General features: G+C 36.9%; 4 protein-coding genes and 1 pseudogene across 4 annotated transcripts; all 5 read right to left on the bottom strand.

Annotated features, from left to right (window-relative positions):
• Window positions 1-78: 78 nt before the first annotated feature.
• LOC114749182 (probable F-box protein At4g22030) lies at window positions 79-1,357 on the bottom strand (annotated as a pseudogene).
• A 3,064-nt stretch (window positions 1,358-4,421) lies between these two features.
• On the bottom strand, window positions 4,422-5,546 carry LOC114749181 (probable F-box protein At4g22030). Its single transcript, XM_028937671.1, has one exon. The coding sequence runs from the start codon at window positions 5,544-5,546 to the stop codon at window positions 4,422-4,424; it is 1,125 nt and encodes a 374-aa protein (XP_028793504.1).
• Window positions 5,547-9,652: 4,106 nt separating this feature from the next.
• Window positions 9,653-10,702, bottom strand: LOC114749180 (probable F-box protein At4g22030). The gene has a single exon (XM_028937670.1). The coding sequence runs from the start codon at window positions 10,700-10,702 to the stop codon at window positions 9,653-9,655; it is 1,050 nt and encodes a 349-aa protein (XP_028793503.1).
• Window positions 10,703-20,759: 10,057 nt separating this feature from the next.
• Window positions 20,760-22,037, bottom strand: LOC114749179 (probable F-box protein At4g22030). The gene has a single exon (XM_028937668.1). It carries the CDS (start codon window positions 22,035-22,037, stop codon window positions 20,760-20,762), a length of 1,278 nt encoding a protein of 425 aa, XP_028793501.1.
• A 3,375-nt stretch (window positions 22,038-25,412) lies between these two features.
• On the bottom strand, window positions 25,413-26,687 carry LOC114749178 (probable F-box protein At4g22030). The gene is made up of 2 exons (XM_028937667.1): window positions 26,523-26,687; window positions 25,413-26,267 (listed from the first exon to the last, which is right to left on the bottom strand). Exons 1-2 carry the CDS (start codon window positions 26,685-26,687, stop codon window positions 25,413-25,415), a joined length of 1,020 nt encoding a protein of 339 aa, XP_028793500.1.
• Window positions 26,688-27,288: the final 601 nt, after the last annotated feature.

The following is a 27,288-nucleotide window of genomic DNA, read 5'->3' as shown; positions in this document are numbered from 1 at the left end:
CGGGAGACTTTACATAATAAAGAATAAAAGAATGCTTCTGTGTCCTATCTAAAGTTAGGATCGACGAACTGAAAAAAGTTAGTCTTCAGAAAAGTTTGCTGGCAAATTCATCCATGGCCATTCCTTCCGACTCATAGGCAACAAATTTTGAGGCAAGTCGTCTGAGTTGCGAAACGCTTCTCCCCAATTTCGTTGCCACCTTCATTTCAAAGAGCTCGCCGTTCTCTCTTTTCTCGCAATCTTTCTCTTCAAGCGTTGTTTCTATGCTCTCTTGCAGCAACTTGAAGAAACCACCACAGTTTCTGTACATTTCAAACACCATCCCCACTTGGCCTCCATGCTCCAATGCATTCACAGACGTCGCCAACGACCCAGCCACGACGGCCGCAATACCTGGCCAAGACGAACCGTGGCTGGCTAATGCAGAACCTAAAGCTGCAATGCCAGTGAGCAAGGAACCTGATGTGGCTAAGGTTTTGTTGACGTTGAGAGCCAAATTTCCTAGTCTCTCATAGTCCTCCATGTCTCTTCTCTTCATCACTTCAAGAAGCTGCCACATCTCCGTTTCCAGTTCTGGAGTCCATCCATTATTCGTTTCCTCCTGCGATCTGGCGACTTGCTTTTGGAAGTCATTCGTCTTGTTACTTTTAGGCCACCAAACAGCAGGCTCGAACTTTGAAGGGAATTTCTCAAGCATGGCTCCCAAGAGAGGAAGTGGATAAGCCTTGTCAAGTGCCAAAACCCTCTCCATTGCACTGTGGACGTCTTCCTCAGTTGGATTTCCAAGAGTTAACGTCGTTTGGATTTCCTTCTGAAGCTGTTTGAACAACCTAGTGGCGTTTCGTTGTTCCTCAGTGAGTTGTGAGGGCTGAATCTTGTTCATGATGAGAAGTATCCCTGTGGCGGCTGTGAACAAAAGAGTGGACGATAATCTAAATGCAGTATTGTCAATGGCAGTGTTGAGACCAACCATGGTTGTAGCAGAAAGGGTCATCATATTTACAGAGTTCAAAAGAAGAGAGTTCCAGTTGTTTCGTTGCTCGCCCATGTTGTTGTGCATTTCAATTCTGTCGGAGACAGCCTCTAAGATTGCATATAATCGAATGTTGGCCTTGGACTCGTCAGGTTTGGAAAAATGTTGGAGCATTTGTGCGTTGCCGACATCTTTATCTGCTGGAGATATTGTGTATAAGGATCCATTATCGGATTCACGAACCAGCTTCGTAGTTGAAGATTTGGTGGGTATTTTTGGAAGTGAGATTGGAGCTCGTGAGAGTTTTGGCAGACTAATGGCGGCGTTAACTCTTCTTAAAGAAGAAGAAGAAGAAGAAAGAGTTGAGATCTGTAGAGAAGACATTTGAATAATTTGGAAGGTTTTCTCTTCGGTGTGTTCCGGTTGGAGGTTGAGATTTCGAATGAGAAATGGGAAGGACGAGGGATCATATATATAGCGGTAGGAAGAGGGAAGATCGAGAAAAGTCTGAGGAGAAGAAAATATTGACTATTGACCTTTTCTGGCTGACATTTTCTATATACTCTAATATATTTCATGTAGTTATACCTTTCAATCTCAAAAATGTCAGCTTTTTAATTAGATTTGTCCGTTTCAATATATACGTTCGTTGAAAATTTTGAAGATAGACTCGTTCTATTATTAATTAACTATAGACTGCGCAAATCAATGCGTCAGATAGGTCCATATGCAATATAAAATAATAAAGTATGGGCCCACAATCTAATTACAAATGAATTTAATTAATTAATAAGTTCATTAAAAAGAACAGAGAAAAATAGTGACGTGTATGTGAGTGAAATGTAATCTTGTTATATACTTATATTTATATTTATCCATACAGAAAAAGGTCTATCTTATATTTTTGGAAAAGTAAATAATTTAAAATTAGAAATTTTTTGACCAAAAACCATATTCATGTTAAAAATCACACAAACCTATATTTTTAATGTTTGAATGGTTTTTATGCCAAATATTCATTATCATATAACATCAGTCTTATAGTAATGCGCAAGAATGGTAAGTATGTTTTATGCGACAAATAATTTATGATGTCATTCTTTATTTTAACCACTTATTTTGTATCCTATGCATCACATATTTTGTAAAATTAATATCCAAATACTTAAGCTTTGACACTTTGGTAAAAGAAGAGGACGGAATGCTAAAATCTAAGTCAAATCCTATTAGAAGCAAAGAAGACCAAAAAAAAAAAAAAAACAAGGCATTGTGTCATATTTTTAAACCTCACAAGTCAAAGGAATATTTACATGCCTTTCATTTGAAGGATGTATGTAAATATAGATAGTTATTTGCAAGAACATTCAGGTGTAATAAAATGCATTTAGAATTGGAGAAATGTGCAATATCATGTTAGTGGAAATACAATAAAATACTCTTCTCATCCCTAATTTAATATCTAATTAATTAATTTGAGTAAATTAAGAATGTTAGTTAAATTAGTTAACTTAGAAAAAAAATTAATAAACATGTGAAATATATTTTATATATAAGACCAACATCAACTTTTAAATTAAATCTTATATTAAGGACGGGAGGAGTAATATATTTATTACTACCTCTAATTTTTAATATAAAAGTTAGTTGACTAATTTGAGTAAATCAAGAAAATTAATTAAATTAGTTATTTGTAGCAAATAAATGTTGTCTTTTCTAAAATATTATTGCTAATGAAGTGTGTTAGTTAAAACTACTATTATTATAAGAATCATCTTAAAAAAATAGATAAATATAAAAAATAAAATAAATTGAGGTATTATATTTAGAATTAAAATAAAAATTAAACAAATTCTTATATTAATAAGAAGAGGTAGTAGTTTTTAATAATTGGAGGCTTCGACGAAGCCCATTTCAATACGAATCAAAGTGAATGAGAGGGCTCCTCCCCCGTTCTAAATTTTCTCCTGCTCTTACATAGTTACAATCATATCCGTTAGTTTTATAACATAAATTATTTAGATTCATTTTCATATGTTTATTTTTATTTTTAATCTTAAAAAAATACTTTTCTGTAGAACGGTAGTTGTTACATTAGTGGTTGGGCTTTATCAAAAGCTAAATATTCAAATATATTACCACGAGATCTCATTTTATAACTTTCTTATTAAACGTCATTTTTTGTTGATATCATAATTACTTTTGATTTTTTTCTTTATTTTGATCACCCTATACAATACTCCTTCTTACTTGATACCTAGCTTGAATGATGAACTCGTTATACTATCTCCAGTCCTAACTATAAGAGCTAGTTGACTAATTTGAGAAGATTAAAAAAACAAATTAAGTTAGTTATTTGTAATAAATATGTGTTATCTTTCTTAAATATCCTTGCTAATCAAGTGTGTTGGCTAAAACTACTATTATTAAAAGGACTACTTTAGAAAAAAAATATATAAATATGAGAGACAAAGTGGATTGAGGTTTTATATTTAGGACCAAAATAAAAGTCAAATGAAATATTATATTAACAATCGCAAGTAATATTTTGTAATCCGTTGCTCAACTTAGAGCCCGAGCAATTTTGGGCTAGGCTAGGTTAGGGAAGATGGGTTCTCTTGCCCAGGTATTGATGCCTTGTCATGATATGTGAAACTCTCAATTAAAAGTGATGAACAATATTTTACTTTGAACTTTAAATATTTTAAGAGAAGAAATGTAAAAATGATATTACAAGTCCATATATCTATCTTACATTCCATATTTCCACTTCATTACATAATCCAACACAACACAATGAGTTTTAAAACAATATCCATGATCAAGCATATTAACAACTACAGCCTCCAAATATATAATAATACCATTTATGTATGTTATATATATACAATTATATAATAAATACATGTATATCATATATATATATATATTTACACACAGTTTGGGCAGGACCAAATGGGCATGGATGCATATCTTGCATGATGCTTAGCCCTACCCAACATTTGGCCCAGCTTGCAAGTTCCCAAGTATTTTTGGGCTATTTTTTTGTGCTGAGCTAGCATAATTCCACCAGGCTTAGGGCATTGAGCATTTGGGCGGGGCTGATGAACACCCCTTACCAAATACTAAACGTTGACTCTTGCCTCTTGCGACATGTTCTCTATCAACCTTACCTCCAAATCAAAGTCTAGCAAAAGCTAAAATCAAAGTCAAATCCCTTCAGGACAAAAGAAGGGGGTAAAAAGAAAGTGCCCTTTTCAGACCTCAAAATTTAATTTAAAAAATTTGACATGGTTTTCAGTCAAAAATAAAAACTTTTCTCTGTATTAATGCAAATTTGTATAATGTTTAAGCATATTAAGAATCTTTACTATATGTCAAGAAACTATACATAAAGAATGAAATAATCCTTATAAAAAAAGAGAGAGAGAGATAATTTTTGCCAGAGCTATCAGATACCAATCATCAGATTAATTTTAACGCTCCTCCCTAATTCCATAGCCACCTTCATTTCATGATGTGCTGTCGTCTTTTTCCTGTCGCTGTCGTCTTTCTTCTCACGTGTTGCTTCGATGATCTCTTGCAAGAACTTGAACAATCCACCAAAGCTTCTGTACATTTCATAGACCATCCCCACTTGGCCTACACGCTCCAATGCATTAACAGACGTCGCCAATGACCCTGCCATGGCCGCCACAATGCCTGGCCAAGACGAACCATGGCTCACAAACGCAGAGCCTAAAGCTGCAATCCCAGTGAGCAAAGGACCTAATATGGCTAAGGTTTTGTTGATCACGAGAGCCAAGTTTCGTAGCCTCTCATAGACGTCGTCGCCCATATCTCTTCTCTTCTCCACTTCTATATTCTCCCTCATCTCCTTTTCTAGCTCCGGAACTTTCATTTGGTACTCAAACTTGGAAGGATAAGCTTTGTCAAGTGCCATAACCCTCTCCATTGCACTGTTAACGTCTTCCTGAGTTGGATTTCCAAGAGTTAATTTGGCTTGGATATAACTGCGAAGCTGCTTGAACAAATTGGTTCCATTTCGTTGTTCCTGGGCCATTTGTGAGGGCTGAAACTTGTTCATGATGATTAGCATCCCTGTGGCGGCAGTGAACAAAACAGTGGACGTTAATTTGAGTGCAGTGTTGTGAATGGCTGTGTTGAGAGCAACCATGGCTGAGGCAGAAAGGATCATCATATTGATGGAGTTCAAAAGAAGGCAGTTCCAAATGTTTCGTTGATCTTCAATACTTTTGTGCATTTCGATCCTGTCAGCTACGGCCACCAAGATTGCATGTAGTTGAATCATGGCCTTGGACCTGTTTGGGTCGCAAGAATAATGCTGAAAAGTTTGCGATGTGGTGAAGATTACATCCTTTTGTGATGGGACTGTTGTTTGGATGGGGCCATTGAACTGCTGAACCAGCAGGTTGGAAGACGATGATGTGAGCATTTTTGGAAGTGGGATTGGAACTCGTGCGAATTCGGGCATACTGTTGGAAGCATAAGCATGAATCCTATTATGAGAAAAAGAAGATGAAGAAGATACAATTGAGAATGGTAAAGAAGACATTGGGACAATTTGGAAGGTTTTCTCTTTGGGGTGTTATAGGTGGAGGTTGAGATGTTGAATGAAAAATGGGGAGAACAAATATATAGAGAGAAAGGAAAGAGGCTGGAAAAAACGCAGACACGAAGAAAACATTGACTCTTGACGCATCGAAAAGTGGACTTGGCCTTTTCTGGCTGATATTCTCTTTTCTCTATATGTACTCTCATGTTATATGTATAATCTATAATGTCAAGCTCAAACAAAGCTGCGAGATTATAAGCAATGTCCCGGAAACGCGGAAGCTTATCACATGCAACATGAAAAAAAGGGATCCTATCACATGCAAGTACAATTTTTTCCCCTTCCTTCCTCCTCCTCCTTTCTTCTTCTTCATAAAACGATGTGTGTTAATGTAAGGTAAGGAGAGTAAGTCAGTACGCAATTGTGGAATTAATGTGGGATCGAAGTATTTGTGAATCAACCGAAAATTTCAGATATTAAGGAAAACTCAGATATGCTTGTTACTCCAAATTAAAATAATTAAAAGCCGATTTCATATGGCTCAAGCAGTCTTCTTTCTCCGGCGGCAACTGGACCGGTCAGATTGTCTAATCCTAAAAATACTAGTTATAAATATGCATCATTCAAACTACGAATGTGTGTGTGTATGTGTTTATCTCAATTTACAGCATAAAATCTACATAAAATAAAATATGGACCCACAATCTAATTAATATTTTATTCATTAGATAGATATCTGAACCAGGTAGTGATTTGTATGTAAGTTAAATGTAATGTTTTGTAACACACACATATAGACTTTAAGTGGTCTATGTCATCAATATTTTACTTGCTAGCTAGGTCGTCAGCAAGCAAATTTGAGATCCCCCCTGTTCCAACTGAAACATCTGACATGGCTTAAAATTATTTTTTTGATACAAGACATGGTTTAAAATTATACTACCTCCTTCCATACTAAATACTACCTCCAATTCTTATATAAAACTCAAATAATTAATTTGAGCAAATTAAAAAAGTTACTAAACTACTTTTAAGTATTTATATTTATATTTTAAATTAATTTTTCTCACTTATAAATTAACATATAATTTAATGATCCACATAAATATTTTAGAGAGATTATGTAATATATACTATAATTAAGTAATTTATTAATTTCTTTAATTTTTTCAAAATTAGTCAACTGGATCTTTTATTAAGGACCAAAGTGAAGAACGAACTGTTAGTCGCCTTAGGTTTACTTCAAAATCAATCGAATTAATACAATATAATACACAATCCAGGTCATGTACATTTTAGGGAGCCTCTAAAAATTCCTAAGTGACTACGTATGTAAAATATAGAGAATTGACTTAGAAAAGAATTGATTTTGTTTTTAACTAACTAATTGGCAAAATTTAAAAAGATGCATGAGTAAATAATTTTTGGATTTTTAGTTTATAAAATGGATACGGATGAAATAAACGAAGAGAATTAAAAAGTGATAACAATAGAATAGCAATCCTCTAGCACAATAATTTATGTTATCATTACTTCAATTAACTTAAGAGTTAGTTAATTTCAAAAGACTTTAAGGCCACCTTTTAGACTTGGTTTAATTAGAATAATTAAAATCAAGTCACCTTGAAAATTAATTACTTACAATTAAACTGTTTTAGCACAATTAGCTATAAGGAGAATCAAAGAAAAGCAATTAACATTTTCAACCTAATAACCAAGCCTCCTTGAATTATCACTAAATATTCACAATAATTTCAAAACATAGTCTGACTCATACAATGTAAAGAAATTAAAGCTAATCACAGCATAATGTCAAATGCTAATCAAAGATCCAACAACTACAACCAATCTCAATATAAATATATCAAACATTATAAAATTCATCCTGAAACTTAGGAATCACTAATACAATGAAAGAAATAAAAATTGGAAGAGCTAAAACTACCATTTGAGGCTCCAAATTCAAGCCGTAAACACTAATCCAGAGGATTGAAGGATTTAGTCAAGCCTCTGCATCACTGAAGCTCCACCATATGCTTCAACAATAGCAGAAAACATGAGGGAAGATGAAAGAGACGACGACGATGATGGATGGATGGATTCGGATTGATGGAGAAAAGGAATTGGCCGAGTATGAGTGAAGGGATTTGGCGAGAATGAAGAGATGGAGGGAAGCGTTAATGAAGATGAAGAATTGGTGGTTTTGGATTGATGGGAGAGGAAGGATTTTGGCGAGAGTGAGAATGGAAGGATATGGGAGAATTTTTGCCGCTGCACCCTCTGATTCTCCCCCGTCTCTTTTCGGTCAAATATTGAATGGGAATGGAGGTCCAAAACTAAGGCCTTGTTTGGTTCGGGAAAATAGGAGATAGATTTAGGGTTAACTAAAAGAGTGTTTGGGGATAAGTGTAGGTAAAATGAAAAGGAATTGAAATCTTTATGGAATAGAAAATCCATGAAATTTTGGTTCTCTTGGAAACTCTTTTCTTCTCTAACACAAAGTGATTTAACTTATCCAAGTTCTTAATTATCACCTGAAAAATAATTCAACTAAATGCAATATTATATATCCCAAGGACACAAATATTTAGGAATTAAAAATCACATAATTATTATCAATTAATAGAAATTAAGCACATAATTCCTAAAATGCCATAAGCACTCAATTAAACCAAATAATCATGATTTAAGCCATACAAATGTCCTAAAACTCAAAAACTAAACCATGAAAATATATATAAAATAAGGATTTGTCACAGAGGTAGTTTAAAATCCACTTAGTGATGCAATTTGCATTAAGTAGATACTCCTTCGGTCCTAAATATAAGACTCTTATACTAGTGTGTATAAGGGTTTTATATTTGGAACCGAAAGAGTATTATATTTAGAACTGAGGTAGTATAGATATTGTGAATTTGTTAGACATAAGATCGGCGATTTGTTTGTTTTTTGTGTTTCACTAAATTTATTTGTAATATTCTTTGTTCTTTACAATTCTGTAGGTCATGTTTTCAGATGCCCTTGGATTAAGTAAGGCTCCATTGGAGCTAAAGTCGGGCTATTTTATTTGTGATATTTCTCCCACAGAGTCGTTAATTTAAATAAATATACTACCTCTGGTTCTTAATATAAGACATTATTTGACTTTTATTTTGGTTCTAAATATAAAACTCCAATCCACTTTGTCTCTCATATTTATGTATTTTTTTTAAGGTAGTCCTTGTAACAATGATAGTTCTAACCAATACACTTGCTTAGCAAGGATATTTTAAGAAAAACAATACCCATTTATTATAAATAACTAACTTAACTTTTTTCCTCAATTTCCTGAAATTAGTCAACTAGCTCTCATAATTAGGACCGGAGGTAGTAAGCATCGAACAGGTAATGAGTTAATTAGTACAAGGAAAAAAAAATTGATTCAATGACAAAAAGGAATTATCTTGTACGTGATATGATAAATCAAAATATTAACAATCAGTCGTTTTTTTTCTTTTTTTAAGGCGAAATCTTGACACAAACTGAATTTAAATTGGTTTCTTTTTTTTAAAGACTCTCACCCCCTCGTAGATCCAGCCAGCATTAGATTTTCTTTTGGTTTTTTCTTTTTTTTGTACGTTGCACTTTTTTTAGATTCTCACCCCCCCTCGCAGATCCAGCCAGCATTAGATTTTCTTTTGGTTTTTTCACTTTTTTGTTAGTTGCATTTTTATTTTGTTTGGGCTCAAAATGAGCTGAATCCAAGTTGTTTGAGCTGGATCAACTTTACCTAGTCAACCGGGTTAAGATACCATCTAAGTCATTGCTGAAAATAGAGTCCAACAGGTTGAATGATATATCCATTACGGATCCCTTCCACAAGTTACAAACCTTAAATGCTACGCTATGCAATTTCAAAGTGGTCGTTTCTGTACCATCAAAAGTTGAATTCAATTCTCCATATGCTAAGGAAAATTCTTCTGTGTAAAATTGCAATATTTTCTGTGCCAAGTAAGAATATTTCTTGTATACATGTTGGGGGACTATACATAATGAACAAATAATGAATGTTCCTATCCAAAGTTAAAATAGTTAAATCGAATCAACGAACTGAAAAACGTTAGTCCTCAGAAAAGTTTGCTTGCAAATTCATCCATGTTAATTCCTTCTGACTCATAGGCAGCAAATTTAGAGGCAACTTGTCTGAGCTGCGAAACGCTTCTTCCCAATTTCATGGCCACCTTCATTTCAAAAAGCTCGCCGTTCTCTCTTTTCTCGCAGTCTTTCTCTTCAAGTGTTGTTTCTATGGTCTCTTGCAGCAACTTGAAGAATCCACCGCATTTTCTGTACATTTCAAACACCATCCCCACCTGGCCTCCATGCTCCAATGCGTTCAAAGATGCCGCCAACGACCCAGCCATGACCGCCGCAATGCCTGGCCAAGACGAACCATGGCTGGCTAGTGCAGAACCTAAAGCAGCGATCCCAGTGAGCAAGGGACCTGATATGGCCAAGGTTTTGTTGACGTTGAGAGCCAAGTTTCCTAGTCTGTCATAGTCCTCCATATCTTTTCTTTTAACCACTTCAAGAAGCTGCCACATCTGTGTTTCCAGTTCTGGAGTCCATCCATTATTGGTTTTCTTCTGCGATCTGAATACTTGTGCTTCGAAGTCGTCATTTGTCTTCGTTTTGGGCCACCAAACAGCAGGCTCAAACTTTGATGGGAATTTCTCAAGCATAGCTGCCAAGAGAGGAAGAGGGTAAGCCTTGTCAAGTGCCAACACCCTCTCCATGGCACTCTGTACGTCTTCCTCAGTTGGATTTCCAATTGCTAGTGTGGTTTGGATTTCCTTCTGGAGCTGTTTCAACAACCTAGTGGCGTTTCGTTGTTCCTCAGTGAGTTGTGAGGGCTGAATCTTGTTCATGATGAGAAGCATCCCTGTGGCGGCTGTAAACAAAAGAGTGGACGATAATTTGAACGCAGTATTGTCAATGGCAGTGTTGAGACCAACCATGGTTGTAGCAGAAAGGGTCATCATATTCACAGAGTTAAAAAGAAGAGAGTTCCAGTTGTTTCGCTGCTCGCCAATGTTTTTGTGCATTTCAACTCTGTCTGCCACAGCCTCCAAGATTGCATATAGTTCAATGATGGCCTTTGTCACAGTCCAACGTGGCATTGAGAATTCCACAGAGGCTGGAGGACCTACCCGGGCACGCCGCAGCTCACGTGAGCGTCGCCTCACGTGGAAATTGAGAGAATAAAGCACTGATCAGCAATGAGTGGTGGTGTGGAAAAAGTTGTTACGTAGTCTCCTCTCCCTCTGCCATTCTGTTATTCTGTTTCTCTCCCTCTGAACTCGTGTGGTTATTCCCCCTTCTTCCTTAGTATTTTCTGCTACTGAGTTACTGAAATTCATACTGTAACTGGATGATTGAGATGTATTTGTTATCCATGAATTAATGCAGCTTGACATTCAGTGAGCTTATGTGCGTTTCTGTTTTCTGATCCGTAACATTTTGGTGCTTTCATTGAGAGGATAATGGCAGAGGCAACCAGATTCAAGGAACTCCAAGCCGACGTGAAAGGCATGAACGAACATATGAAGCAGACGGAATCATTATTGAATTCGAAAATTGAGCAAATGGAAGTGAATTCAAATGTGAAATTTGATAAAATGGATGCGAGATTGGAACGCATCGAGGCCGCTATAGAAACACTGGTGCGGGCGCCTGATGCGAGATTTGAGAGGTTCGAGGCAGCTTATGTCAGCTTGAGCAAGGATTTAGAAGTCCAACAAAAGACTACCGAGAAGCTGGCTCAGCAAGTGGCATCCAATACTACATCGCATGAGTCGCATTCGGGGTCCTACGGCAGCCATAGTCAAACATTTTTCTCCAAACAGATTAAGGTCGATTTTCTGAAGTTCGACGGGACTGATCCAGAGAATTGGATTTTCAGAGCTGAACAATACTTTGCTTATTATGAAACGCCAAATCCTCATCGCTTGGTACTGGCAGCGATTAACATGGAAGGAGACGTCATTCCCTGGTTCCAGATGCTACAGAAATCGAAAACGATTTTCAACTGGGCTTCACTAGTCAGAGTTGTGGAGCAAGAATTTGGGCCCTCATTACTGGAGCAGCCCAGGTCCAAACTGTTCAAGTTGACACAGGCCAAGACAGTGGAGGACTACTGCCGACAATTCATGACTCTAGCAAACCGCACAGAAGGAATATCGGATGAAGCTCTAATTGATTGCTTCACCGGCGGTCTAAAGGCGGAAATCCGTCGAGAAGTCATAGCACGCAGACTGACTTCTTTGCATAGGGCAATGGAAATCGCCAAGCTATTCGATGCACCTGACGCGGGCTCTACGGTGGGGAAGAGCAAGTCGATAATCAGTCCCTCTGGAGCAGGGTTGAAGCTCGCCAACCCTACTGGAAACAGAGGCTCCTTACCACCGCTGCTGCCAACCCCGAATATTAAACCGTTGACTATGGTGAAGAAAATGACACCTGTCGAGATGATAGTTCGCAGGGAGAAAGGCTTGTGTTATAGCTGTGATGCGAAGTTCTCTCCGGGGCACAAATGTCCAAATAAGCAATATATGCTTATTGAGTGTGATGAGGATACTGTCGACCAGAAACAGGAATCAGTAAGGATCGGAGAGGAGGAAGGCGACGATGGGGAACCACTTTCAATCCATCATCTGTCACTACATGCGTATCGAGGGTCTCCAGGTAAGGCTACTATCCGATTCACTGGGATAATTAGGGGAACCGAGGTACAAATTTTGCTTGATGGTGGTAGCTCTGATAGCTTTATTCATCCTTGAATTGCCAAATTTTTGAAGCTGCCTGTTGAACCGGTTAGAAATGTAAGAGTCATGGTTGGGGATGGTAATGCGATGAAAAGTGAGGGAATCATCCGAAAAGTAGCGGTGCATGTACAAGGATACCTCCTAGAATTTCCTGCCTTTGTTTTAGCAATTGCAGGCTCAGATATAGTAATCGGTGCTTCATGTTTGGCAACCTTGGGCCCCCACGTGTCTAATTATGCCATTGGGAACGCGTACATTAAATTCTACCACAATGATGATTTTATCACTCTGAGGGGAATACGGTCACCAATAATGCAAAATGCCGAATACCATCAGATGCATCGATTGGTGCACATGGATGCGGTGCTTGAATGTTATCTCTTGCAGAATTTTACAGAAATTGAAACACAATGTGATGAGTCCGATAATGACACTGTCACAGCAGAAATGCAGTCAATATTGGATAAGTACCAAGAAATTTTTGAGAAACCACATGGGTTACCCCCGCAGCGAGAACGGGACCACAAGATCATATTAAAAGAGGGGACAGGACCAGTTAAAGTGAGGCCTTATCGTTACCCATACAGTCAGAAGGCCGAAATTGAAAAGATGGTTGCTGAATTATTAGATGAGGGCTTTATCCAGCCCAGTCTAAGTCCCTTTTCTATCTCGGTTATATTAGTCAAAAAGAAGGATGGAACGTGGTGCTTTTGTGTTGATTACAGGGCCCTTAATGCAGTAACAATCAAAGACTCTTTCCCCATGCCTACTGTTGATGAATTACTTGATGAGTTAGGTGGTTCAAGGTTCTACACTAAACTGGATCTCCGCTCAGGATACCACCAAGTATTGATGCATCCTGATGACAAAGAGAAAACAGCTTTCTGGACACACCAAGGGTTATATGAATGGACAGTAATGCCCTTCGGGTTGTCCAATGCCCCTGCGACTTTTCAAGCATTAATGAACTTGGTATTTCGTCCATTTCTGAGAAAATTTGTACTGATTTTTTTTTATGACATACTTATCTATAGTGCAGATTGGCAGCAACATCTAGAGCATGTGGACAAGGTGTTGGGATTGATGGTAACTCATCGACTATTTGCCAAACTCTCAAAATGTTCATTCGGTCGTACCAAGGTGGAGTATTTGGGCCACATCATATCTGCTCAAGGAGTAGAAATGGACCCTCAAAAGGTGCAAGCAGTGTTGCAATGGCCTACACCACACAATGTGCAACAACTACGCGGCTTCTTGGGGCTTTATGGTTATTATAGAAGATTTGTGAAACAGTATGCTATGTTGGCTAGCCCCTTGGCTCAATTGCTGCATAAAGATGCTTTTCAGTGGTCCCATGAAGCAGAGAAAGCTTTCCAGCAGCTGAAAACAGCGCTAACCAGTGCCCCTCTACTAGTCCTACCTGATTTTAAGAAGACTTTCGTGGTGGAGACAGATGCTTCAGGAAAAGGTATTGGCGCCGTCCTTAGTCAAGAAGGACACCCCATAGCTTATTTCTCCAAACACATCTCAGCTTGTATGCAGGCTCAGTCAGCCTATGTGAGAGAGCTGTATGCGATAACACAGGTTGTTGCCAAATTTAGACACTACTTATTTGGTCACCACTTCATTATACGGACTAATCAAGAAAGCTTAAAGCACATGAAGGGGCAGGTTATTCAAACACCAGAACAGGAAGCCTACTTGCCTAAGTTGTTGGGCTATGATTTTTCCATTGAGTACAAACCTGGTAAGACCAACCTTGCTGCTGATGCTTTGTCCAGAGTCACACATATGGCTCTCGTACAGGTCCAATCCACTTTGATGACTGAAATATTAACTGCTGTCCGTACGTCAATCTCCTTACAAGATGAAATACGACGATGTGAGGAGAATCCTCTAGTTAACCCAAATTATTCTGTCAAGGATGGCTGTTTATTCTGGCGTGGGTGCTTGGTTCTTCCTACATACTGTCTAGATCTGACCCACCGTTTGTTATTGGAATTTCATGCTTCGGTTATAGGGGGAAATGCAGGAGCTTTTCGCACTTTCCAGCGATTGGCCACTTGGTTTTATTGGCCTAACATGCGACGAGAGGTTGCTCAATTTGTTAAGAATTGTTTGGTTTGCCAACAAGCAAAACATTTACAGACCAGTCCTACTGGTTTATTAGAACCCCTCCCAATTCCTCACGCTATATGGGAGGATATCGCCATGGATTTCATCACTTCCTTGCCTGTGGTGAAAGGGTTTTCGGTGATTTTTGTGATAGTGGACCGCCTCTCCAAATATGCTCATTTTGTACCATTAAAGGCAACTTTCACAAGTCAACAAGTGGTAGAAGCCTTCATCCAAAACGTAGTTAAGTTGCACGGATTCCCCAAGACTATAGTCTCGGACAGAGATAAGGTTTTTGTTAGTAGTTTCTGGAGACAGTTATTTAAGCTACAAGGAACAGAGTTGTGTATGAGTTCATCTTACCATCCACAAACAAATGGACAATCTGAGGCTCTCAATAAATGCCTTGAGATGTTCCTACGATGCTTCGTATTCGACTGCCCCAAGTTGTGGCTAGACTATTTACCATGGGCTGAGTTCTCATATAATACTGCCTTTCATTTTGCTATAGGGATGTCTCCATTCAAGGCAGTCTATGGTTGAGACCCACCAGTGCTCCTGACAGTTGATTATTCAGATGGTTTGCCGCGTGATTTATTCAAGCAACTACAGCAGCGGGATTGCATTTTAGACCGACTCAAACAGAATTTACTCAGGGCTCAACTCCGTATGAAGAAATTTGCGGATAAGAGGCGTACTGAGGTACACTTTGAAGTTGGTGATCTGGTTTTTGTCAAATTGCAACCTTACCGTCAACATTCAGTAGCTCTGCGTAAGCATCACAAGCTGTCTTTACGTTACTTTGGGCCCTTTCCTGTCGAATAGAAAATAGGAACTGTGGCTTATAGATTAACTCTACCACCTTCTGCCCGCATACACCCTGTCTTTCATGTTTCCCTGCTTAAGAAATGCGAAGGGCCTACAACCACTGCTTATATTCCGCTGCCTTTGTTGTCTGAGCTGGAGGGTCCTCTTATACAACCACAGGAGATTCTGGACAGCCGCACCGTTCAACGTGGTGATAAATGGGTACCTCAAGTTCTGGTCCAATGGGACACCGCCAATGACGCGTCGTGGGAATATCTGGATGAATTTCATGCGTTGCACCCTTCTTTTGACCTTGGGGACAAGGTCTCTCTCCTACAGGGGGGACATGTCACGATCCAACGTGGCATTGAGAATTCCACAGAGGTTGGAGGACCTACCCGGGCACGCCGTAGCTCACGTGAGCGTCGCCTCACATGGAAATTGAGAGAATAAAGCACTGATCAGCAATGAGTGGTGGTGTGGAAAAAGTTGTTACGTAGTCTCCTCTCCCTCTGCCATTCTGTTATTCTGTTTCTCTCCCTTTGAACCCGTGTGGTTATTCCCCCTTCTTCCTTAGTATTTTCTGCTACTGAGTTACTGAAATTCATACTGTAACTGGATGATTGAGATGTATTTGTTATCCATGAATTAATGCAGCTTGACATTCAGTGAGCTTATGTGCGTTTCTGTTTTCTGATCCGTAACAGCCTTGGACCTGTTTGGATCGCAAGAATCCTGAAACTTCTGTGATGGAACTATTGTTTGTTTGGAGCCATCGAGTTCCTGAACCAATTTGGCAGACGATGATGTGGGTATTTTTGGAAGTGAGATTGGAACTCGTGGGAGTTTTGGGACACTAATGGCGGCGTGAACTCTGCTCAAGGAATAAGAAGAAGAAGAAAGCGTTGAGATGTGTAGAGAAGACATGAGAATAATTCTGAAGGCTTTCCTCGCTGGTGTGTTACAATTTGGAGGTTAAGATTTTGAATGAAAAATGGGAAGGCGAGAGGTCACACATATATAGAGATGAGAAGAGAGGGAAGAGAAAAGTCAGAGAAGAAGAAAATATTGACTCTTGACGAATTAAAAAGTGGACTTAGCCTTTTCCGGCTGACATTTTCTATACTCGTCACATATTATATTATATTATATATACACCTTTCAAGCTCAAAGATGTCAGCTCTTGAATTTCAGAATTTGCCCGTGTCAATATAAAATTTGAAGATAGACTTGTTCTATTTAATTTACTACCTACTGTACAAATCAATATCTCAATATAAAATACTCCTCTAATCCTTAATTTAATATCTATTTAACTAATTTGATTAGATTAAAGAAATAAGGTAAGTTAGGTAATTATTAAAAAATATGACATATTTTTCCTAAAATACCATAATCATCTTTTTTAATATTCTCCCTCCTTCTTCTATTTGATTATAGTTGAGAGAATATCCATAGGGATAATTTAGAAAAAAATTGATAAATACGAGAAATATGTCTTATATTTAGAACCAAAATTACTTACTAATTAGGTTTTATATTAAGGATCGGAGGAGTATAAAATCCACATAAAATAAAGTATGCACCCACGATCTAATTACTGATTAATTAATTCACCAACAAAGACCTGAACAAGATAGTGATGTGCAAGTAAGATGTAATGTTGCATTAAAATTATACATATGAAGAGATTGCTAAAAATTTTGTTGGGTGAATTGAGACACTTTTTTCTCACTCAATTAATTTGTGGGCCCAAGAGTCATTTATCCTTCCTTCCACCCATGGAAGGCACGCAAAATGAAAATGCAACGCAGTGCCGAAGACATCCTTGAGGCTGGGAACGATTTCATTTTGTAGTCTAAAAAAATGATGTCACATTAGCAATGAGATGGAACTCGTTCTTCCCATGAATTCTGTATAAATTTGAAGTAAGCATGAACTTCTTTAAATAGATCAGCATCTTGATGAATATTTTTGAAAATCTAACATCTGAATAATTTTATTTACTGTTTATAGTTTCTAGGTAAAAAAGCCTTTGATTTTGCTCAAAAAAATTGTGCCTTCCATTATTTAATCAAGTCCGCTTAGAAGCTTCTCTTCTCTCTTTTTTTTTTTTTTAAACTTTGCAGTCATTTTCAACTGTGTAATGCCATGTAATTAATCAGGAAATTTTTATTCTACGAGTTTACTATACTCTATTTATTTTTATAAAAAACAACTATCACTTGTAACTCTTTTTTACCAACAACTATCACCTATAACTCCTAAGAGGCATTTAGGATATGTCTCAAATTTTTTTAATTAATTTTTCATTTTATCTCATTTAGTTACTCATTTTAATATTAATACACTTATTATTACATGCCCTGAAGCATTCTTCCACTACATAGTCTCTCTCTTCTACAATCTTTTTATTTTAATAATTTTCATATTTTTCTTCTTCATACTCTCTTCCTCATAAATAAAAATATTTTTTTTAAAAATTACAGTTTTCATATATTTATTGTCTCTAACTAATTTTAACTAAGTTTTTGTCCACTGGTAATAATTGTTTCTTATTTTAAAAAAAAGAATGCAGGGAGTGTGAAATAGGCAACGACTTTCACCCCCTCTCACAAATCCAGCCAGAGCTAAACCCTCTCTCTCTCTCTCTCTCTCTCTCTCTCTCTCTGTGTGTTTCGCTTGAAGGAGCAGCATGGATGAAATGGAATCTGAATCATGATGCAAGGATGACTTATATTCTTCCCGTACTTAGAGCTGGGAATCAGGGCCGGCCCTTCAGGGCTGGCGGGCTTAAAAGGGCCGGCCTTCCAGGGCTGGAATTTTAAAAATATCCCAATTTGCTAGGCCCGGCCCTTAAGCTACAGGGCCAGGGCCGGCCCGCGGGCTTTTGGCCCGTTTAAGAAAAAATACTATTTTTTATATTTATCATATTTTTTATAAAAATAAATCAATGAAATTATTAATAAAAGACATAAATATGAATAAAATTAAGTCACATATAAAATATCATCATATATAAATATTCATTAACATCTAAGAACATCTAAAACATTCATTAACAAGATAACAACATCTAAAAGTTTTATCTATAATGCAATTGTGCAATAAATGAACACTATTATTAATCTTTTGAAACTTCATCATCACTATAATTAATTACTTTTTTTCATAAGTATACTTTTCTTTCGTAACAAAAATATCAAGTTTTTCTTCTTTATAAGAATTTTATTTTTAAATTTTGCAATCTAACTATTATTTTACTTTAATGTGAGAAACATTGCTGTTGAAACTCATGAATTTCTAATTCAAATTATAGAATCACAAGTTATATAAGTATAAAAATATTCTATTATCAAATATATATATATAGTTTAAAAATATCAACGCATATAATATAAATCAAATCATTATTAAAGTCCAAATTAACCCATTTTTTAAAAATTTAATTGGATAAATTATTATCTAAAACTAAATTTACTTTTAAAATGATAATAATAACTAAATATTTGAAATATTATTAACAATGTAAAAAATTAATAACATTCATATTATATAAAAAAATTTAAAAAATAAAAAAAATATAAAAGGGCTTAAAAGGGCCGGCCCGTGGCCCTCCAGGGCCGGCCCTTTTAAGCCCTCGGCCCTCCAAGGCTTATGTTTTATTTTAAGAGAAAAATATCAAGCCGGCCCTCATAATTTCAGGGCCTAAAAGGGCCGGCCCGACGGGCTCGGCCCGTTTTTCCGGCTCTACCCGTACTTAATATATGACTTAATTATTGAGCTGATCATAGTTCTAAATATAAAACCTACTTCTCATATTTATTATTATTTTTTTAAAATTATTCTTATTGATATTTCTTCAACCATAATCAAGTAGGAGAGGAAGAAAAGATATTAAATAGTGTTTTAAGGAAAAAATATGTTAATCCTCCGGTCCTTAATACAGGACCTAATTGTTAAGTTAATTTTGGTCCTAAATATAAGATTTATTTCTCATATTTATCAATTTTTCTTAAATTGCCCTTATGGATACTCCCTCAATCATAATCAAGTAAGTGACGAAAGAAAGAAATTAAGAAAGATGATTATGGTATTTTAGGAAAAACATGTTATATTTTTTATAATTAACTAACTTACCTAACTTCTTTAATCTAATCAAATTAGTTAAATAGACTTTATATTAAGGAGCGAGGGTGTATATTTCTCATAATTAACTAACTTACCTAACTTTTTTAATCTAATCAAATTAGTTAAATAGACTTTATATTAAGGAGCGAGGGTGTATATTTCTCATAATTAACTAACTTACCTAACTTTTTTAATCTAATCAAATTAGTTAAATAGGCCTTATATTAAGAAATGAAGGAGTATTAAGAAGGTTCCATGGTCTATGCTTTTTGGCCAGTTGGGACATTTGAGTGTCTAGGTGCAACAAGCTGTTTGGCGATGAAACTAGGGACGGAAACCTAAATGCCAACCACAATTTCTTCAAGGCCTGCCTGGATCAGGATCTAAACTACAGAGATTAGGGTCACTCTGGTCACTCAACAGGAGGTCCTTCAATACTGAACAAGGAGAACCATCAAACTGACAATGGATGTTTCGGTTTTGGAGGGTGGCAGAAGTGGTTTTAACGGCTATATGCTTGGGATTGGAATCACATATGACTGATTGGATTCAGTTGTAAACTAACGACTGTTCCGCGGCGCAACAGGATGCTATGTGTTTCTTTTATTTGTACCGCTCTTTTGAGTTAACGAATTCCATATTTATATTCACAAATAATTCTCTCTCTAGTTGACAAATTGTATTTTGTTGGGCCCAAAATGAGCCCAATCCAATCAGGTTACAATTCTGCCATAACTAATTGATCTACACGATAATAAGATACTCTTCTGATCCTCAATATATGACCTGTTTAACTAATTTGATTAAATTAAAAAAGTTAGGTAAGTTAGTTAATTATAAGAAATATGAAATGTTTTTATTAAAACACTATAATCATATTTCTTAATATCCTTCCTCTCTCTCTCTTTTGTTTGATTATGGTTGAAGGAGTGTCATAGGGGTAATTTAGAAAAAATTGATAAATATGACAAATAAGTCTTATATTTAGAATCAAAATCAACTTAACAATTAAGTCCTATATTAAATACCAGAGGAGTATCTTCTAATTCACCGTTGAAAATTTTTAGTGTAATTAGGTGAGTGATTATGCCTATTACGGATCCATTCCATATGTTACAAATCTTATATAAAACTAGACTTTATTTGCAACTTCCAAGTGGTGGTTACTAAATCATTAAAATTTTAGTTTAATTCTTTCCAGGAAAAATTCATCTTTCCACAAGTGCAATATTTTCTGTGTCAAACTAAGAATATTTCTTGTACTAACCGGGAGACTATACATAAACAATAAATGAATGCTCCTATACAAAATAAAATAATTAAATTGAATCAACTAATTAATTACGGAAGAAGTTAGTCTTCAAAAAAGTTTGCTGGCAAATTCATCCATGGCTATTGCTTCTAACTCATAGGCAACAAATTTTGAGGCAAGTCGTCTGAGTTGCGAAACGCTTCTTCCCAGTTTCGTTGCCACCTTCATTTCAAAAAGCTCGCCGTTCTCCCTTTTCTCGCAGTCTTTCTCTTCAAGTGTTGTTTCTATGCTCTCTTGCAGCAACTTGAAGAATCCTCCACAGTTTCTGTGCATTTCAAACACCATCCCCACTTGGCCTCCATGCTCCAATGCATTCACGGAAGCCGCCAACGACCCTGCCACGACGGCCGCAATGCCTGGCCAAGACGAACCATGGCTGGCTAATGCAGAACCTAAAGCTGCAATGCCAGTGAGCAAGGGACCTGATGTGGCTAAGGTTTTGCTGACCTTGAGAGCCAAGTTTCCTAGCCTCTCATAGTCCTCTATGTCTTTTCTCTTCATTACTTCAAGAAGCTGCCACATCTCCGTTTCCAGTTCTGGAGTCCATCCATTATTCGTTTTCTGCTGCGATCTGGCCACTTTCTTTTGGCAGTCATTCGTCTTGTTACTTTTAGGCCACCAAACAGCAGGCTCGAACTTTGAAGGGAATTTCTCGAGCATGGCTCCCAAGAGAGGAAGTGGGTAAGCCTTGTCAAGTGCCAAAACCCTCTCCATTGCGCTGTGGACGTCTTCCTCAGTTGGATTTCCAATAGCTAACGTGGTTTCTATTTCAGTCTGAAGCTGCTTGAACAATTTAGTGGCGTTTCGTTGTTCCTCAGTGAGTTGTGAGGGCTGAATCTTGTTCATGATAAGAAGCATCCCTGTGGCGGCAGTGAAAAAAAGAGCGGACGATAATCTAAATGCAGTATTGTCAATGGCAGTGTTGAGACCAACCATGGTTGTAGCAGAAAGGGTAATCATATTCACAGAGTTCAAAAGAAGGGCATTCCAGTTGTTTCGTTGCTCGCCCATGTTGTTGTGCATTTCAATTCTGTCTGAGATAGCTTCTAAGATTGCATAAAGCTGAATAGTGGCCTTGCACTCGTCAAGATGGGAAGAATCTCGGAGCATTTGTGTGTTGGCGACAGCTTTATCAGCTGGAGATATTGTGTATAACGATCCCTTATCGGATTCACGAACCAGCTTCGGAGCTGAAGATTTTGTGGGTATTTTTGGAAGTGAGATTGGAGCTCGTGGGAGTTTTGGGACACTAATGGTGGCGTTAACTCTGCTGAAAGAAGAACAAGAAGAAGAAGAAGAAAGAGTTGAGATCTGTAGAGAAGACATCTGAATAATTTGGAAGGTTTTCTCTTCGGTGTGTTCCAGTTGGAGGTTGAGATTTTGTCGGAAGGACGAGGGGTCATATATATAGTTATAGGAAGAGGGAAGATCGAGAAAAGTCTGAGGAGAAGAAAATATTGACTATTGACTCTTTCTGGCTGACATTTTCTATATATTTTATGTACTTATACCTTTCAATCGCAAGGATGTCAGCTTTTTAACTATTCGTTTCAATATATACCTCAATTCGTTTAAATTTTGAAGACAGACTCGTTCTATTTAATTAACTATTGGCTGCGCATATCAAATATATCAATATACAATATAAAATAATAAAGTATGGACCCCACAATCAAATTATTAATAAATTTAATTACTTAATAAATTCATTAAAAAGAGCAGAGAAAAATAGTGATGTGTATGTGAGTAAAATGTAATCGTGTTCTATACTTATACATATATAGAGGAGAAAAAGGTCTATCTTATACTTTTAAAAAAGTAAATAATTTAAAATCAGAGAAAAATAACCAAAAACCATATTCATCTTAAAAATCACATAAACCTATATTTTAAATGTTTTAATGGTTTTTAATGTGAAATTGTACATGCTCTAAATTTTCTCTAAAACGCGCACACGCTCCTATCGCCTACTAGATTAATGCCAAATATTCATTATCAAATAACATCAGTCTTAGGGGCGTTTGGTTTCGCCAGAGTCAACTCCTACTGGAAGTAAAGAAGACCAAAAAAGGAAAAAGAAAAAAGGCAGTGTTGTCATATTTTTAATCCTCAAAAGTCAAAGGAATATTTACATGTCTTTTATTTGAAGGGTATATGTAAATATAGATGGTTGTTTGTAAGAACATTGATCATGTGTACTAAAATGCATTTTGAATTGGAGAAATGTGCAATATATATATCAAGTTGGTAGAAATACAATAAAATACTCATCTGATTCTTAATGTAAGATCTAATTAACCAATTTGAGTAGATTAAGAATGTTAGTTAAATTAGTTAATATGATATGTTTTTTCTAAAACATTTTAATTATATACATTATTTCCTCCATCTGCCTCTACTTAATTATTATTGAAAAAATATTAATAGAGTTAATGTTAAATAGGTCTTACATATAGGATTAATATGTTATTTACTTCTCCGGTTCTTAATATATGACCTAATTGTTAAATTAATTTTGATCCTAAATATAAGACCTATTTCTCATATTTATCAATTTTTTCTAAATACCTCTATGGATACTACCTCAACCATAATCAAGTAAGTGGGGATGGAGGATATTAAGAAAGATGATTATAGTATTTTAGAAAAAAACATGTCATATTTTTATAAGAGTTAATGTGCATCCAGCACCTCGAAATATTTTATCGGATGCATCCAGCACCTTAAAGTATTTTCAAGTGCATTCAGCACCCCAAAATATTTTTTAGGGGCGCTCAGCACTGAATTAATGTTTTGGCCTTGCTGCTGGATAGCACCCAAAAATACGCATCTAAAAAAATATTTTGAGATACTAGATGTATTAAAAAAATATTTTACGCTACTGAACGCATTTAAAAAAATATTTCAGGGTGCTGGACATACTACAAAATACTTTAGAGTGCTGGATGTACCTAAGAAAATACGTCGAGGTGGTGGATGCACCTTAACCCTTTTTATAATTAACTAACTTACTTAACTTTCTTAATCTAAACAGTTAGTTAAATATGTCTTATATTAGAGACTAAAAGAGTAGTTTTTAATAATTAGAGGGGCTCCGACGAACCCCACTTCAATGCGAATCAGAGTAAATGAGAGGAGTGAGAGGACTCCTCCCCCGTTTCTCCTCTCTAAATTTAGAGGGGCTCCGACGAATCCCACTTCAATTCGAATCAAAGTGAATGAATGAGAGGACTCCTCCCCCGTTTCTCCTCTCTAAATTTTCTTATGCTGTTATGTTCATGTCCATTAGTTTGATAACATAAATTATTTAGATTCATTTTCATTTTTTTTATTTTTAAGCTTAAAAAATTACTTTTCTGTAGAACGACAGTTGTTACATTAGTAGTTGGGCTTTATCAAAAGCTAAATATTCAAATATATTACCATGAGATCTCATTTTATAACTTTCTTATTAAACGTCATTCTCTGTTGAAATCATAATTTTTCTTTATTTTTTTTTTAATTTTTTTAATTTTGATCACCCTATACAATACTCTTGCTTGGTACCTAGCCCAAAGGATGAACACGTTATATTTTATAGTCCGCTGCTCAACCTTGGTAAAAGCCGAAATAATTTTGATCTGAGCTAGGTTAGGTAAGGTGGGCTCTCTTGTCCAAGCACTGATGCCCTATCATAGTATGTGAAGCTCTCAATTAAATTTGATAAACAATATTTTAATTTGAATTTTAAATATTCTAAGAAAAGAAATATAAAGATCATATTACAAGTTCATATATCTATCTATAACACATGATTATATAATCCAATACAACACAATAGGTCTTAGAACGATATCCATGATCAAACATATTAACTAAAGCCTCCAAATATATAATAATATAATATATGTATATTATATATAAATACAATTATATAATGAATACATGTATATTATATATATATTTATATAGTTTGGGCAGGGCCAAGTGGGCATGGATACACATCTTGCCAGATGCTTAGCCCTACCCAAGCATTTTGGCCTAGCTTGAAAGTTCCCAATTATTTTTTGGGCTATTTTTTTGTGCCGAGCTGGTGGAATTCCACCAGGCTTAGAGTATTGAGCATTTGGGCTAGGCTGACGAACACTCCTTACCAAATACTTATTTGATCCTATTTATAAGTTATTTTCAGTATGTTTTATATAGATTAAGAAAAACTTTAAATTTTATTATTTTTATTTAAAATTCAATAATTTTCTAACTTTATTCCTATTTAATATACATTATACCTATATAAACAAAATCAACACAATAATAAATAAAGGATAAAATTGTACATCTATATAAAAAAAATTCTCTCTATAAACATAATCCAAAAATGTCTTATATTTCTGCCTTATAAATACGACTAGAAGAGTACTAAACGTTGACTCTTGTGACATGTTTTATTATCCAGCCTCACCTCCAAATCAAAGTCTGGCTAAAGCTAAAATCAAAATCAAGTACCTTCGGGATAAAAGAAGGGGGAAAAGACTGTGCCATTTTCAGACCTCAAAATTTAATTGTTCTCGATCAAAATAAAAACTTTTCCATATATTAATACAAATTTATATAACGTTTAAGCATATCAAGAATCTTTACTATATGCCAAGAGACTGTACATAAAGAATGAAATAATCCTTGTACACAAAAAAAAAAAAGAGATAATTTTTACTAGAGCTGTCAGATACCAATCATCAGATTAACTTTAACGCCTCTTCCTAACTCCAAAGCCACCTTCATTTCATGATGTGTTGTCGTCTTTTTCTTGTCGCTGTCGTCTTTCTTCTCACGTGTTGCTTCGATGATTTCTTGTAAGAACTTGAACAATCCACCAAAGCTTCTGTACATTTGATTCACCACACCCACTTGGCCTACACGCTCCAAGGCATTAACAGACGCCGCCAATGACCCCGCCATGGCCGCCACAATGCCTGGCCAAGACGAGTCATGGCTCACAAAAGCAGAGCCTAAAGCTGCAATCCCAGTGAGCAAAGGACCTAATATGGCTAAGGTTTTGTTGATCACGAGAGCCAAGTTTCGTAGCCTCTCATAGACGTCGTCCTCCATATCTCTTCTCTTCTCCACTCCTATATTCTCCCTCATCTCCTTTTCTAGTTCCGGAACTTTCATTGGGCACTCGGACTTGGAAGGATAAGCTTTGTCAAGTGCCATAACCCTCTCCATTGCGCTGTTAACGTCTTCCTGAGTTGGATTTCCAAGAGTTAACTTGGCTTGGATATAACTGCGAAGCTGCTTGAACAAATTGGTCGCATTTCGTTGTTCCTGGGCCATTTGTGAGGGCTGAAACTTGTTCATGATGATTAGCATCCCTGTGGCGGCAGTGAACAAAAGAGTGGACGTTAATTTGAGTGCAGTGTTGTGAATGGCTGTGTTGAGAGCAACCATGGCTGAGGCAGAAAGGATCATCATGTTGATGGAGTTCAAAAGAAGGCAGTTCCAAATGTTTCGTTGATCTTCAATACTTTTGTGCATTTCGATCCTTTCAGCTACGGCCACAGTACTGTGACGAAGCGGCTGTTGCTCACCCGACACGATCGTACGAGGTCACAATTCACCCAACACGATCATCCGGGGTGAACAAGAATTGGGGATCGGATGCGGGCGAAATTCCCGCCAATGGCTGAGATGTTCAGTCGACTCCCTCCCCCTTTGTGGGGGTCCGGACCCCTTACGAGTGAGCAGAAAAGGGAGGAGGAAAGAGGCCCTGGCGAACCGTCATAATTAGTGAACAAGTGTAAGCTTCGCTGCCCGACAGTATGGAGTACTGACCACACCGAGGGACAGGCCCTGAAGCGAAGGACAGGAACGAGCGGAATCAATGCGTTCCAATTTCTGGCCTTGCACCGACCATCCAATGGACCATGGACTAAACGGCCACTGCCTGAAAGGACTATGTCCCGTGGACCGCCCCCCCCCCCCCCCCACAAGGTACATCTCGCGCCTATGGGCCGCTATAACTATCCAAGAAGACACTCGAAACTGGAAGGATAAACAAACCCACCCGGTGGACTGCCGAGCTACAAGTCCCACGACACAGGAGCGGGATTCTCTAAAAAGCCAAGGTTGCGGGTGGCCAAGAGGGCCCACTTGGAGACTTGGGTTCTCAGCAGGAAATGCGAAGGTTGCTTGCTACGGCCACCAAGATTGCATGCAGTTGAATCATGGCCTTGGACCTGTTTGGGTCGCAAGAATAATGCTGAAAAGTTTGCGATGTGGTGAAGATTACATCTTTCTGTGATGGGACTATTGTTTGGATGGGGCCATTGAACTGCTGAACCAGCAGGTTGGAAGTTGATGATGTGAGCATTTTTGGAAGTGGGATTGGAACTCGTGCGAATTCGGGCATACTGTTGGAAGCATAAGCATGAATCCTATTATGAGAAAAAGAAGAAGATGAAGAAGATACAATTGAGAATGGTAAAGAAGACATTGGGACAATTTGGAAGGTTTTCTCTTTGGGGTGTTATAGGTGCAGGTTGAGATGTTGAATTAAAAATGGGGAGAACGAATATATAGAGAGAAATGAAAGAGGCTG

Source organism: Neltuma alba, unplaced genomic scaffold, assembly GCF_004799145.2.
Source record: "Neltuma alba isolate B1F8T4 unplaced genomic scaffold, ASM479914v2 tig00005970_pilon, whole genome shotgun sequence".
Lineage (NCBI taxonomy): Eukaryota > Viridiplantae > Streptophyta > Magnoliopsida > Fabales > Fabaceae > Neltuma > Neltuma alba.
The sequence above is the reverse complement of the archived record's forward strand: the minus strand, read 5'-3'. Positions and strand labels throughout refer to the sequence as shown.

Bases quoted from the DNA above. Each gene is read 5' to 3' on its own strand.
- LOC114749181 (XM_028937671.1), bottom strand. From the start codon at position 5,546: ATGTCTTCTTTACCATTCTCAATTGTATCTTCTTCATCTTCTTTTTCT.
- LOC114749180 (XM_028937670.1), bottom strand. From the start codon at position 10,702: ATGCCACGTTGGACTGTGACAAAGGCCATCATTGAACTATATGCAATC.
- LOC114749179 (XM_028937668.1), bottom strand. From the start codon at position 22,037: ATGTCTTCTCTACAGATCTCAACTCTTTCTTCTTCTTCTTCTTGTTCT.
- LOC114749178 (XM_028937667.1), bottom strand. From the start codon at position 26,687: ATGTACCTTGTGGGGGGGGGGGGGGGGCGGTCCACGGGACATAGTCCT. The intron at 26,268-26,522 runs GTCAGTACTCCA...GGTGAGCAACAG, and splicing joins AGGGCCTGTCCCTCGGTGTG to CCGCTTCGTCACAGTACTGT.